At 37.6% G+C, this 15,449-nt stretch overlaps 1 protein-coding gene across 1 annotated transcript; it reads left to right on the top strand.

The window, feature by feature from the left end:
- Positions 1 to 2,972: 2,972 nt before the first annotated feature.
- LOC114641276 (olfactory receptor 6N2-like) lies at positions 2,973 to 14,330 on the top strand. The gene is made up of 2 exons (XM_028790350.2): positions 2,973 to 3,223; positions 13,380 to 14,330. The coding sequence occupies exon 2, from the start codon at positions 13,402 to 13,404 to the stop codon at positions 14,260 to 14,262; it is 861 nt and encodes a 286-aa protein (XP_028646183.2). The 5' UTR covers positions 2,973 to 3,223; positions 13,380 to 13,401; the 3' UTR covers positions 14,263 to 14,330.
- Positions 14,331 to 15,449: the final 1,119 nt, after the last annotated feature.

Raw genomic sequence — 15,449 nt, 5'->3', positions numbered from 1 at the left:
GCTGATATTGCTTCCAGAATCAGTATCCCCTAAGATTCTCTGAGACATTCCCAAGATAAGAAGAATTTCATCGGCATAAAGAAAGATTTTGTGAGGTTAGTTATCTCTATATATATAAAATCCAATGTATGTCTGTCTGTCTTGTCTATATGTCTATCCGCTTTTCACGAGAGAACTACTTAATGGATTTAGATCAGGTTTTTCCAATAATTTGTGGAACATTACGATTTTGTGACTTCCTCTCATCACACTAAATATAATAGTTTGCTTGCGGGAGCGATTTTTTCATGTTAGTCCAAGACAGAGGCTGCGGGCTGAGGGGAGGAGGAAGCATGACATCAGGAGTGGGGAGCCGGGCAGGGCCCTCTTCAATCACGTGCCAGCCTCCATTCGAGTTAGTCTACCTGTTGCCACGTTTTGGAGTGTACCTTGCCTCCGCTTAGCTGGCGATACCTGTTTTTTTTATTGATTTTTAAAATTTGTCCTGTTTCACTACTAGACGGGCAGAGCCGCAGGGGACAGCTAGTTAATAATAATAGGGAAAGCAGTTGAGATTTACGCAAGAATGCTGAAGTGGCTCAGGCGAAAGAATGAAGAAGATAAGAGAGAGCGGGAAGAAGGGAAAGGGGTAAGAAAAGTCTGAATTGGAAATGACTAATGCACTGGGAGTTGGGTAAAATGTCTTCATCATATTAATGAAGGGATCACCAAAACCCATCACCTGTAAAACGTTTCACAGATGATGCCAATTCAGTCTATCAAAATTGAATATTTAAAACTGATATATGCAGTATATACATTCAATTATTTTTTTTTTCTGCATGTTTGATTTGGCACAAGTTTTATGCCAGATGCCTTTCCTTCCCCAGTTTACCAGGGCTTGGGACTGACACTACGACTGGAATGGCTGTGCGACCACAGTGGCTGGGTATGTATAAGGACAGTGTGACTGCAGTGAGGTGTGCAGTAGGATTGACAGGGTTGTTCAAGGTGAGAGTGGGATTATATCAAAGATCAGCTCTGAGCCCTTCCCTGTTGGCAATGGTGATGGACAGGTTGACAAATGAGGTCAGACAGGAGTGTCCATGGACTAGGATGTTGGCGGATGACACTGTGATCTCTTTTCAGAGTAGATAGCAGGTTGAGGTATGCACTGGAGAGAAGGGGAATGAGAGTCAGTAGGAGTAAGATGGAGTACATGTATGCGAATGAGAGGGAAATTGGTGGAAGGGGGTGACTACAAGGAGCAGAGGTGGTGAAAGTACACAAATTGAAATACTTGGGCTCAACAGTCTAAATCAATGGAGAGTGCAGCAGAGAGTGCAGGCAGTGAGGACTGGGTGGAGTGGTTTGTGATAGAAGAGTACCTACAAGAGTGAAAGGGAAGGTCTGTAAAACAGTAATGAGACCAGCTATGCTGTATGGTTTAGAGATGGTAGCACTGACAGAAAGAAAGAAGGCAGAGCTGGAAGTGGCAGAGTTAAAGATGCTACGATTTTCACTCGGAGTAACGAGGGTAGACAGGATTAGGAAGGAGTATATTAGAGGGACTACACAGGTACAACAGTTTGGTGATAGTGAGAGAGGCTCGATTGAGATAGTTTGGGTACAAGCAGAGGAGAAATGAGGGGTACATCAGGAAAAGAATGTTGAGGATGGAACTGCCAACCAAGGGGAAAAGAGGAAGGCCAAAGAGGAAGTTTATGGATGTGGTGAGGGTGGACTTGAAGGCAGCCAGTGTGACAGAAAATGATGTAAAAGACAGGGACAGATGGAGACGGATGATCTGCTATGGTGACCACTAAATAGGAGCAGCAGAAAGAAGAAGATGCATTCAGTCAGTCAGTATCCAACCAGCTATATCCTAACACAGGGCCATGGGGGCCTGCTAGAGCCAATCCCAGCCAACACAGGGCGCAAAGCAGGAACAAATCCCCGGGCAGGGCACCAACCCACCACAGGGCACACACACGGGACAATTTAGGATCACCAATGCACCTAACCTGCATGTCTTTGGACTGTGGGAGGAAACCAGAGCGCCTGGAGGAAACCCACGCAGACACGGGGAGAACATGCAAACTCCACGCAGGGAGGACCCGGGAAATGAACCCAGGTAACATAACTGTAAGTCAGCAGCGCTACCACTGTGCCAGCATGCCACTCACAAGATGCATTCAATGAATGGTAATAAGTGAAAAAGAACTAGAAGGGTTATTCCAAAAGTGCAGTATATTCTATAACAGACTGATTAATGGTGGAGGGTTAAAATGAATGTCCCAAAGTGCTAGAAACAGACAAAGTAATAAAAAGAACTTATAAGGTTTTCTGTCAAATAGAAAAGGGAGTCAAATCAGAGGATGAGAAGAAATGAATGAAGCAAAGATAATTCTCTTAAGAGACAAGAAGACAGCAACATGGCAGCCAAAAATAAAGCAAAACGTAAATAAATAAGTTAAAATATTTAAGGTAGAGGGAAGGAGCTGTAGAAATGGATGGACAGAATGGGAAAATGGAAAGGTTTATCCATGTAGAAAGGAAGATTGTGGAATGTGTACATTATAGGTGATAAAACTGGTGAAAAATGATTGTACATGCAGAAGAAGTTTGGTTTCTTGGCTGTGTTAGATGACTTAATGGTGATGAGGGAATCTTGATAATCCAGGACCTGGTTAGATGGCTTCTGTGTTTGACTGACAGTAATAATGAAAATACAAGATAGCTAGTGTTTAAGATTAACTTACATTGAGTGTTTCACCTCATTATTTTGGTTCTATTGTTTGCATGTTCTTTGCAGCAGACACAAATCTTTACAAATGTTAATGCAGGACAGAAGTAAGTAATGTATACCATATCTAAAATGGTTCTCTTTTACAGATATTCTGAAATTATTCGTAAAAATATAATAATGCATTACACATTAATGTAGAATTCACCCTGCTGCTCCACTTAGGTGCAGTTACATCAGTGTGAAATGTGCATCTGATCTCATTCCTCCATAGATTAGGTCTCTGCAGATCAACTGATATTCTATTTCTGAACTTCAGTTCATGTGAGACCAGCAAGAAGGTCTGCAGGCACTGAGGTTTAAAATGGTGTTTACAAACAAAGTTGACTTACACAGGAAAAGAAAGGCACAGCATGACCATCCAACAAAAGAGAGAACAACAAGAGACTTCATTCGCAAAAATAATCTTCTTCATTAAAATGAATTTTAGTCAACCAGGTACTGGCATTTATGTCTATAATTCATAGGCATAGTTTAAAGCTATATTAAAATCGATAAACCTGATATAATTAAATAACATTTCACATGCTATCTATTGATTCACATTATACTGTGTTTGTGAATGGCACTTATTTATATTTTAAAAATGTTCTTTAGGTCAGATTTCCATGATTCATTGTCAATTCACTGAAGTGAGGAGTGAATACCAGAAAATATTTTTGATATTTCTTGAAATGTGTTTCAAATTAGTGATGTACCATTTGAGCCCAATGAATTTAATTGTCCCTTTAATATCTATCTATCTATCTATCTATCTATCTATCTATCTATCTATCTATCTATCTATCTATCTATCTATCTATCTATCTATCTATCTATCTATCTATCTATCTATCTATCTATCTATCTATCTATCTATCTACATGATTTTTATAACCAGATGCCTTTCCTACACCAACCCTCCCCATTTAGCTCTTGAATGTAAGTTTTTTGTACGCAAATCAAGATTTTATTTATTTACTGTATCACGATATATGGTGCCTCTTTTAAGAAAATAAGGATTGTAATGCTGGAGGAAACTTTATAATATGAGTGTTGCAATTACAAGCATAAATATATTAAAGTGTATTTTTCTATTTGGATAAAGCAGGTTCAGTGTGCTGAAAAATAATGGAATGTACTGTATTTGCTTACGCTGCAATCTTTTTTAATCCGTATAATAATTGCAAGTTAAACTTGTTGACTGTCAAAGTGACATTAGGTACATTTGTTCCTGATGCCATTTTAAAATGAGGGTGTTGTTTCAATGCACACATTTAATGCATTTTGTTATTGAACAAAACATAAAATAAAAATGCATTTCTCTCAAAAAATCTCTTTGAATTAACTGTTAGCTGTTGCATGGAACAGAAAATTCTTGTAGTTGGCAGTCAGAGTGTTAAACATAACGAATTAGAAAATGCATGGTTGGCATAACATTCAAGTGCATTCAGAGGTTTAGTTTGCTGTTTCAAAACTTAAGAGAATTTTTTTTTCATTTTTACTCATTTACTTCCCCAAAGAGACAGCTATCACATTTTTACTAAGCATTTGCATTAAACTGAATTTATTTTGAAAATATCATGCAGTTAAAAACTCATGTTCATGTTAGCTGAAATAGTTTTCATAGACAGCAGATTTCAATTCAAATGATAACATTGCATTGAATGCTGTGTTATTGTTCCTAGTTGGTTGTGGAGAGTCTACAGCTAATTGAATTTAAGGTGACACTTTACTTTAGGGGCGGCGTGATGGTGTACTGGTTGTGCTGCTGCCTCACAGTAAGGCGACCACGTCCCGTGTCCTCCCTTTGTGGAGTTTGCTTGTGTGTCTCCTGGGTCTGCATGGGATTTCCTCCCACAGTTCAAAGTCATGCAGGTTCGGTGAACTGGCATTTCTAAATTAGCCCTCGTGTGGATGCGTGTGTGTGTGTGTGTGTGTGTGTGTGTGTGTGTGTGTGTGTGTGTGTGTGTGTCCACACTGTGATCGACTGGCACCCTGTCCAGGGTTTGTTCCTGCTTAGTGCCCTATGCTAGGCTCCAACAGACCCCCACATCTCTGTTCAGCACTAAGCAGGTCATCAAATGATTGACTGACTCACTTTACTTCAGGTATTGCAAAAATGCATTTATTACTCATTAACTTTTATGTATAAAATGTCCTTACAAAAGGCTTCTTCTGGTTTTAATGACACTTACAAAGCATTGGTGTAGTGTTTATTCATCTGTGCTATGTGACCTATTAAAATAACTTCACTTCTGAGCTGTCAAAAGTGTCTTAAGTGAGACTTTTTTCGCTTGATATTGCATGCTTCATTATAAGATCTGTGAATCTTTAATATTCATAAGTAATTTCATCAGCATATCATAGTTCCAGAAGACTGGGTTGTACGTCCTGGCCGCACCATTAACTGTGTCTATAATGTGCATTTTCCTTGTGCCTCCTTGCATCTCTGTGGGTTTCCTCGTGCTTCTTCATTCAAAGTAAAACTGAGTTATTATTAAAGTAAGAAATACTTTAATCCAATTGATAAACTAATACCTCCATAAGCCTGGGTTTACATTCTGGTCCTGCCATTCACTGTGTCTAGAATGTGCATTTTCCTTGTGTCTCCTTGTATCTCTGTGAGGTTTCTCATGGAACTTCATTCTTCTGCTACATCCTAAAAATGTTCATGCGTAGTTGATCTAAATTCATCTGATGTGAAGCAGAGTGCGCTCAAGGGAAGGACTATGATAGCTAAATGATGAGGTGTAACAGGACTCCATCATAAGCTGTCTTAGCTACGTTAAAATAACTATGCCATGCAAATAAACAGACCCGTTATAAAATTTAACTTCAAATTAAGGTGCACTTATAATTACTTTTCCTAGACGGAGTGTTATTTTTCAGTTTTTGTATGTAAAAATTAGGAAATAACATTTTTTGTTGAGGATTCTGCATTGGCAAAAGATAAGGGTGAAAACTTTCAGCAGAGTCAGTGTGCTACGGGCTGGGGATGATCCCCTGCTGGTCTGGTCTTAGTATGTATTCACGATAACAACACGGTAACAAGGCCTCAGAGGTGCAGAGCAGCCGCAAACCAAGACTAAGACTTAGTTCTGCTGCAGTGGGTTTCTTGGAGTCTGACAATGGAAGCAAAGCTCGACCACCTTGTGAGCAGGTTTAACGAACTCAGTACGGTAGATAATATTACCAAATAAATTCTGCACACATCAGACAGACCGATGTGGACATGAAAAAAGCACAAATACACCATTTTAAAATATTGAAACTATGTTTTGTATTTTTATTTGGACAGAAGTAAAGAGGAATACTGAAATAAATATATTTAACTCGATGCCAAAGAAAAAGACAAGTGATGCAGGGAAATACCTGATATATTCGCATATAAGTTGGGTCTTGAAACCCATAAAATCAATCATAAAATCAGACCTGACTTATCCACCCGTTCAAAAATACATCTTCTTGCTTCCTCCAAACTCATATCAGTTTTCTCAGATGCATCAAATTTTATTGCAGCAGCGCAGTTACCGATTTCTTTTGCCACTTCAACGACTTTTAATTAAACACCAGCTTCATATTTTCTTCTGATTGAACGCTCCATCATAGATAAGGGATGCTCTTACGATAAAAGTTTATGAGGGTGTGAGATACAAAAAACACGAAACAGTGCAAACATCACTTCGGAATAGTTCAGGTATTACTGTGTCATCACATAGGCACAATACATAGAAAAAAAAGGCAGTGTGTTCCGTGGTTACTCTCTCAGGTGGGCATTAGCATATCGTGATCTCCTGGACCAATAGCGTGAGTTTTCCCGCATTCGGGTTATACGACTGATATTATAAAATGTTGGAAATTATATAGTAAAATCAAACCCCAACTTATCCGCGGGAGAACTTAAACACGAGTATGTACAGTATTTGCATTGCACTATATAAGAAATATCAGTGGATCAACATACTTTTAACCATTAATCTTCAGTTAAAAAAAAACAGTGTCTCTAATTAAAAAAAACAGTTCCTCCATAGTATGTTCCTTTGGAGTGTTGTGAAGGCATCTTTGTTAGTGTCCTCCAGATCTGAAATTAAACCTCTCTCACACTATGCATTATTTAGCACCTGTGCTCTCCTGTGAAGTATGTGCTACAATGAGGCCTTCTTTACAAATATTGTCCAGCCAATTACTAGATATTTTATATTCTTTGGTGACTGTAATTTGGTTATTTGGTTATTTCGAAAAGCTGGGTGCAAACTGAATGACAAGTATTAACTCTTCTGTATGATCTACAACAACATTTATTTATATAGCACGTTATAGCACAAATTATGTAGCTCAAAGTGCTTTACAAGATGAAGAAAAAAAAAGAAAAATATAAAAATAAAATCAGGTAATACTAAGTATCAAACAATAAAGTAAGGTCTGATGGCCAGGAGGACAGAAAAAACAAAAACAAAACTCCAGAGAGCTGGTGAATAAAAAAAACAAAATCTGCAGGGGTTCCGAGGCCACAAGACCACTCAGTCCCCACTGTGCATTCTACCCAACATCAATGATTTCAATCAGTCCTCATGGTTTAAAGGCTTCATGTGGAAGAATTAGACGATGATGGTCATGTGGACATCTGGCCTTTGATCTATCAATGTAAGGGACTGCATGGTGCCTTGATCAGTTGGTGGTGGAACACAACAGAAAACTGAAAAAAGAACAGAAGAGAAAGTAGGGGTTAGTATGGATCACAGAGCCATGATAAAAAATGATAATTAAATGCATATAAAGGATTTCATGGTTACATTAAAATGAAGCTATAAGAAATCCATATTAAAATAATGGGTTTTAGCAGTTTTTTAAAATGCACTACTGGATTAGCCTGGCAAATTTCTATTGCTAAACTATTCCAGATTTTAGGTGCATAACAGCAGAAGGCCGCCTTACCACTTCGTTTAAGTTTAGCTCTTGGAATTCTAAGCAGACACTCATTTGAAGATCTAAGGTTAAAATTTGGAGTGTAATGTGAAAGACATTCTGAAGTATAGGATGGAGCGAGATTATTTAAGGTTTTGTAAACCTTGTTACAGCATCACCAGATTAAAACTTTCACAGGCTCCAGGGTGTCACCTGCATATATTTACACTTAATAAACATCAAATATAAAAGTCAAAAGAGCCGGGGGGTGGTCTCCCTGGAAGATTTAAGCCAGTGGTCAGTGGTAAATTAGATCGACGCACAAATAACCTTGCATGCGCATTGTGTGGAAGAGTACAAAGTACTGCTGTAACAGAACAATAGTGGAGCAACTGAAAGAGGACGAGATGTTAGAAATTCATTGACTGTAACTGCAACACAGCTACTTTTAGGTAGGATGAAATTTCTAGGGCCTGCTCTGTAGGTCAGTTGGTGAGAGCAGATGAAATCCAAAGTGATTCTGACCTTCCACTAAGGAGTTAAGGGGGGGATTATTTCAGCAGGGTTGATATCAATATCCTAAAATCCTGTTTTAGCTGCAGTCCAGTAATATTGCCTAATGCTCAATGCAGTAACACACAAAATATAAATAAATATGATCTTACTATAAGTACAGTATGACACAATCTATTAACGGCAGTTACATATTTATCTTAAGAAAGATAAAATAATACCTCTTGGCATGGGTGATGCATCTGCAAACAAAGTGGGGGAGGGGAGGATTATTTCATAGTATGGGGTATATTCTACAACTTCTGCAATAATTTTTCTCACGTATGCCTGGGCTCACACCCAGGTCACACTGATTTTAGATCTCCTTCCACCCATGAGTTGCAAAGAGACAGTAATGCTTCACATATGTCTCTACTACACTTACCTATTGAATAACATTTACAATCATGACAGCAACTCTTATTTTAATAATTTAGTTTAACAATTGCAATTATTTTTGTTATGTTTACTGGAAGATATACTTTTTTCCTATACTCTGTTCCTTTAAACAAGGGGAATGGGTGGCTACAAGTCTTTAATTAAGAGACTGCGAGATGTTGATTGCCGATGTGGAACCATTAATTGGCGATCAGACAGCCAGCTGAGCAAACCGAGGAGAAATGCAATACAAAAACAAGACTAGCTGTGGATTAGTTAAACTTGATATTGATATAGATCCACTGTTCACTGCAGCAGCACTTAGTTAGTACAGTATGGTACTATCTCATGTACATTGCAACCGACCCCTTCAGTGTACTCTTACCAGCTACAAATAAATGTGCTTTTGATATGAGTAAACAGAAGGTTTCAGACTACCACTGATAGCATTACTTCACAAATTTTAACATGTCTGTGGCGCCTCCAAATGCATATCCACACAGCAGTCGGGTAAGGATGGTTTATTTTTTTCTACCTTAGGTTACTTATTTTTATTTTTATTAATTATTTTGTTCCCACAGAAACGGAGTTTGTTTTGGTTCTAATAATTACTGTATGTGACATTCCCCAGTTCACCTTTTCTGCACTGATATAACTTCTGTTTTGATTTTTTATTTGTGTCTTCATCCGTTTTGGTTGTGTTTTCATCTTTTTGTTTTTTTCTTCATTCTTTTTGTTTTCATTTTTGGTTTATATTTATGTTTTCATATTTTTTGTTGGCATTTTCAATTTTGTATATGGTTTCCCTCTAAGGACACCATACTAGGCCTCTTCAGGTGGACAACCCATGACAGTTTAGTTGGTTTTTAAGTGGCATGAATTTAGAGTTTTGGTTGTTTAACTGATATTTGAATGTACTTTTTTATTTCTTGCAGTCATCAAGCTTTTTAATGCTTTCTCCCATCATGCCCTTCTTTACCCTTGCCTTTTGTAACAGATGCATTGGAATAGGGCAGGCCTATTCAAATGGCGGCCCAGAAGCAACCTCTGAGTGTCCCAGCCAGGGCTCCAAACTGAAGCTATAATGATCGCAAATGCGACCAAAAATAGGTTTGGTGATTGTCATTTCTTCTTAGTTCACCAGTGGAGAATGAAGTCATTGAAACTTTAAATTGTAACATTGTAACAGATGCAAAAGGCCTTTTTTTATTGTTGAGCATATGTGCCATTAACATATGTGTCATTACGGGCTCCCGTTTCATATCCCTGAACTGCATAAAGGGTGGTTTATATCCCGTGCTGGGTGTGAGGGAGTTGCAGCAAAAAGTGACGTCAAAGGTGGGAAAAAATTTCTAAATACACGGCACTGCTGTGGGGACGGCTGTGAATTTCAACGAGAGGCTGGTTATGCTTGTGCCACAATAATGAACGAAGGGCTGAATATGACACAATCAGTCACCAACACAAAAGGTAGGCATGCAAAACATTTGAAATTCCTCTACCCATCATATAGGGTATAGGTCCCTTGTTATGAAGATATCTGTGCCCCGTAAAATTCAGTTGTCCCTTCTGATTTCGCGCAGGTACACTAAGGTGTGATCGTCACAGATCTCCTTGTGCATCTTTGCATGCCGTTTCTCTTTTAATTTAACGCATACCTCATGCAAAATGCGGGCCTGTCCGTCAGTAAACATGTAAGAGCGGCCACCTGCACACTCTTTTGTCATTCACAGTGATGTGATGAAGTCTGCGTTTTAAGGATGTAGGTGTATTAATGTTGCTTTACTGGGCTGCTCTGTGATTGACGGCTAACATTAAACTTTGTTAAAATGGTATCAAAAAATTATACTTCGTTAGTTGTTACTTGTTATTTCGGCGTGTGCATAATTTGTTCTGTTACCAATAAATTCTTTAATGAGAGCTCATCAACAAAGAAATTTTAAAAATTATTTAGTAAATATAATAATAGTATAATCTCTATATATAATCTTCATTTGGATCTTGATCTTTGTTTGTCTGTGAATGAATTAGAAGAAGAAACACTAGATGACAGTAGAGAGACAGCTAAAACATAGGATACTACTGAAGACTGTAATACTCCAGTCACACCTCAAAACAGACATTCAAACTAAACAAATTGTTGTGCTTTAAATTAACTAATCTTTATATATAATCTTCATTTGGATCTTAATCTTTGTTTGTCCACGAATTCCACGCATGAGTAGACCACCTTCCAGTTTAGTACGTTGTTGTTACTCACGGATGTCAACAATGTGCCGGAATAACGAAAGGGGTGGTGGACAGTGTTACGCTGGTTAGCTCCTGAGGCCTAGTTAGAGAATGAGATTGCCGAAGATAAAAGGCACGTGCCTACGTAACATATGAATGAAAGAAAGACAGTGGGTAAAATGAATGACAACGTAATAGCATGTTCCGGAAATTATTATTGTTACATTGTAGCCAGCGAGTGCTGCGCGTCTCACAGTTGTACCGTGGCTTGCTCACATGTCAGTGAAGTGATCCCTATTTATACTTTAAAGAGCCTGGATACCTATGTGTCCCCCTTTTATAACCATTGCTCCGTGTATATTGCCTTACTCTTTGGATTGCCACAAAGCAACCTGCAAGATTGGAGAAAGGTTGAGAAGAGATAGTGAGAGGAAACGACAGCGTCGTGAAAACGAGACGGATTGAACGGAGAGAAGCAGAAATGCTCCTACACCACCACATAATTACTATTCGGACAGTGATTCCGAGTAGGCCGTTCCTATCGAATCAATGTCCAAGGGTTTTCTTTTGTAATTTTGTTCCTCTTATAAAAAATCATAATGCTGTGCGAGAGAAGGGCCCAGTTCACGACTGGCAGCTGTGTTTAAACAGGGAGCCCTTCACAGACAACTTTAACACGCGCAACATAGTTGGGCGCACATGGCTAGTTATAATTAATGATTCATTACTTGACACTCAAGAACTCTCTACAAAGACATTTTAAAATAAATGTACTAATCCACTTTCACACCATACATGCAGCTTTGCTATTAAACATTTATTCCGGGGAAAAAAATTCCATGGGAAAGGCGTTGTTGTGGAAGTCAAATTTAACCTCTGTCATATGAGTGATTAAAACCGTGTGAGTGAAATATTTGAAGTTCTATAAAAAAAAAATCCTTATCTGTCATGACCACCCCTTTAAATTGGGGGAGGGTCTCATATTTCAAAAAAGAAACAAATGTTTTTGCTAATACTGTGCACGTTTTTGATTTTTATGCACTTTGAGATGTTCCTGGGTCAGATGTGAGCAAAATGTTTTTTTTTTATTTCAAAAGTGGAAAGAAAAGTATTGCTACTACCTCCGATCCTGTTCAATTATAGCTTTTTTGTTGGTTTTTTAAACATTTTTTTGATGTGCCTGTGTCAGATGTGACCAAGTTTAGAAGGGAAACAATGAATAAACATTACTTGTTTCTAAATACATTCATTTTTGTTGATTTAAAATTTGTCATTACCTGCTGCTTACCGGCCACTGAAAATGTCTGGCCCAGTTAAATTTCTTGGTTTGAAAATTTGTTAGAACTGAATTAGTAATTGAAGAGCTCAGTTCCAAAATCAGATAAGTACAAAAGATACATTTTGGAGATAAATAGGAAAATCTGGGTCCGTAAGCAGATTTTGAAACTAAATCCCTAAAACTATAGCACTACACTGTTGCAATTAGCAGGTTTTGAAGTTCAAACATATTTTTGACCAACTGCATGAAAAGTCACAATCACATGTTCACTAAATTTTACCAAAAGGTGTAATTAGCAGATTTTGGAGCTCACGTCTTCAATTGAATAGCCCTGGCACAGGAAGTATATTTCTTTGTATTATTATATCATTCTTATTATTATATTGTGTGTTGTGTTACTGATAAAAAAGTTAATTTATTTTATACTATCAAGAAAGTTGACTGTTTATTGTTATTTATAGCAAAACAACACATTTTCCAGCTGGGCATATTAAATAACAAATAAAGTAGAAACTATTTTTTTTGCAGAAATAGTTTAAAAATGTATACTCACATATTTCTGTGGGTATGCAAAGATTTGTAAATGGCAAGCTTATTACAAATCCATCCACTATTTTGGCCACATAGGTGGCAGCTTTTTACACAATTGCAATGTTTCTGTGTTTAATCTGTAGTTACTAGTTTTTTGATCATTTTCTTTCATTTCTATTTTTCTTGAGCTTCTCTAACATCTACATTTCCCTCGGCATACAAAGTTTCATCAATCCATCTATCTAATTTTCTATTTAAAATTATATTTTCCTTATATGTTACTTACCCTATATAGTTTATAGTGATGTCCGAAAAATATTTTTAAATATGTTTTTTTCATGGAGAAAAGACATAACAAAGTTTCTGACAGAACGGTGACCAAGGCTGGATAAAGCATACAATGACAAAAATGTCCATGAAAAAATCCTCGCGTTACTCATTGCTTATGATCTAAATGTCAAGTTATTCAGTTATATACTCATAACGTGCAAAACACATGTATTCTTTTTTTTATATTGTCAAATAAGTAACTCTGAAAAATGAACAAGAAGCCCCTTCACATGAGGTAGTGCTTTTGAATTGAAGACAGGACTCTTGACCAATGATTGAGGGAGAGAGGCGGTCTGCAATTCAAAAGCATGACCACAACTATAAAGGGTAGGTAAAATATAAATTACCTTACATATCTACTGTCTAAAGACGCTGAGCAAAAGTAATTTCCAATTCTTCTTTTCATAGACAGGCTGTGAAGAACAAGAGCATGAACAATTCTAAAGCTGCATCTTTCACAGAGTTTGAAATTGTTGGATTTTCTGGTCTTCAGGAGTACAAGACACCTCTTTTCTTCGGATTCCTCGTTTTGTTTTTAATAACACTTACTGCAAATCTGCTGATTCTGTTTTTGGTTGCGGTCGACCACAGGCTCCACACACCCATGTATTTTTTTCTTTGGAATTTATCCCTGTTAGATTTGCTGATGACAATAGCAATTATACCAAAACTGTTAGCAGTTCTCTTAGAAATCAATAAAGAAATTTCTTTTGCTGGATGCTTTTTGCAAATGTACTTCATAATTGCAGTTGGTGCATCAGAACTGTTTTTGGTAGCTGCAATGGCTTATGACCGGTATGTTGCTATTGTGAAGCCTCTCCAGTACAACGTGATTATAGACATTAAAGCATGTATCGCAATAGCAGCCATTGTGTGGTTACTGGGATTTCTCCTTCCAATAGTCTCAATAACCTTGGCATCCTATCTTCCGTTTTGTGCATCCAATAAAATCTTGCACTGTTTTTGTGATTATCCAGTTGTAATCGCCCTTACATGTACTGATGTGACTCTTCACGCCAATTTAGCACTAGGACTTGCTATGCTTGTTGTCTTCATCCCATTTCTTTTTGTGCTTTGGTCTTACTACAGGATTGTAATGTCTGTCGTAAGACTCAAGACAACCGCCAGTCGAAGAAAGGCCTTCTCGATGTGTTCTTCACATTTGCTTGTGGTGCTCCTTTATTATCTTTCTACTGCAGTTCTTTATATTGGCTTGCGAATTGAAAGCATTTCATATGATGATCGGATTTTTATTGGGGGGTTTGAACTATTTTCTCACTCCAATGGTTAATCCTTTAATTTACACTTTAAGAAATGAAAACATGAAGGAAGCAGCAAAAAAATACCTTAATGTTTACACCCTGTTTCGGCAGGGATTACACAGAAGTGGCTGAGGAGTTTTCCTGGCATTGTTATATCCATGTTTTTTGTGTTTAATTTATTTCAGTTTTCCAAAACAGTTTTTCTTGGCTTTTTCATTATTTATTTGAGTGTTTGAATGTAAGACATTTCTGACATTTCTGTAAGATTTTTGTAATTTTATTTTAATGTTTCATTGTCATTTTGTTTGCCTACATTTGCTGGCATTTGTTTATTGTTTTCTTTTGTTATGAGCTGGATATGCACAGCCCGCGACATAACTGAGGTGACAGGATAAAAGATCATTAGTAAAGTCACATCTCTGTCTGAGATTGCGGATAGACATCATTGTTGCAGTTTATTTTGGTACATTTTCTTGGTACATTTAGTGCTTTGCACTGCAAGGATGTGTCCTTTCCCCACTACTCTTCTCACTTTATACAAATGACTGCACCTATGGAGATTCTTCTGTCAAGCTTCTCAAATTTTCAGATGACATAATACTAATGGGCCTCCTTTCAAACAATAATGAATCCTTATACAGACAAGAGGTGGAAAATCTGACATTGCGGGGCAGCCATAATAATTTGGACATTAGCATTCAAAACAATCCAGAGATGATCGTAGATTTCAGGAAACAGTCACCTGCTCACTTATCACTTGCTATAAAAAACTAACAAGGGCACAAAATCACGTAAAATATGTAATTACTCAAATTGCAGGTTTTAATCCACAAGCAACTCACACTCATATTGAGTATTTCAATAAATGAGAAGTCATCAAGAACGTTACAAAATACGTTCTGGACCCATTTCACTTTGCATGCCGAGCCAACCGGTCTGTGGATGATGCAGTGAATTTAGGTCAGTGCTTTATTCACCAACACCTTGATAAGCCGGGGGCATATGTGAGGATCTTGTTCGTGGACTTTAGATCTGCCTTCAGTACAATCATCCCAGAGGTTCTAGATAAGAAACTCACCCTGTTCAACTTGCCCAGTTCACAATAGGAAGCAGAACATGCAGACACATGCCTGACCCATTAGCTCTACTCAGTATCTACTGTATGTATACCTGCACACTGAACTGGACATTTTAATCCTACTATCTCTTCATTTTT

The sequence above is a fragment of the Erpetoichthys calabaricus genome, chromosome 4 (genome assembly GCF_900747795.2).
Source record: "Erpetoichthys calabaricus chromosome 4, fErpCal1.3, whole genome shotgun sequence".
In the NCBI taxonomy this organism is placed as follows: Eukaryota; Metazoa; Chordata; class Cladistia; order Polypteriformes; family Polypteridae; genus Erpetoichthys; species Erpetoichthys calabaricus.
The sequence above is the reverse complement of the archived record's forward strand: the minus strand, read 5'-3'. Positions and strand labels throughout refer to the sequence as shown.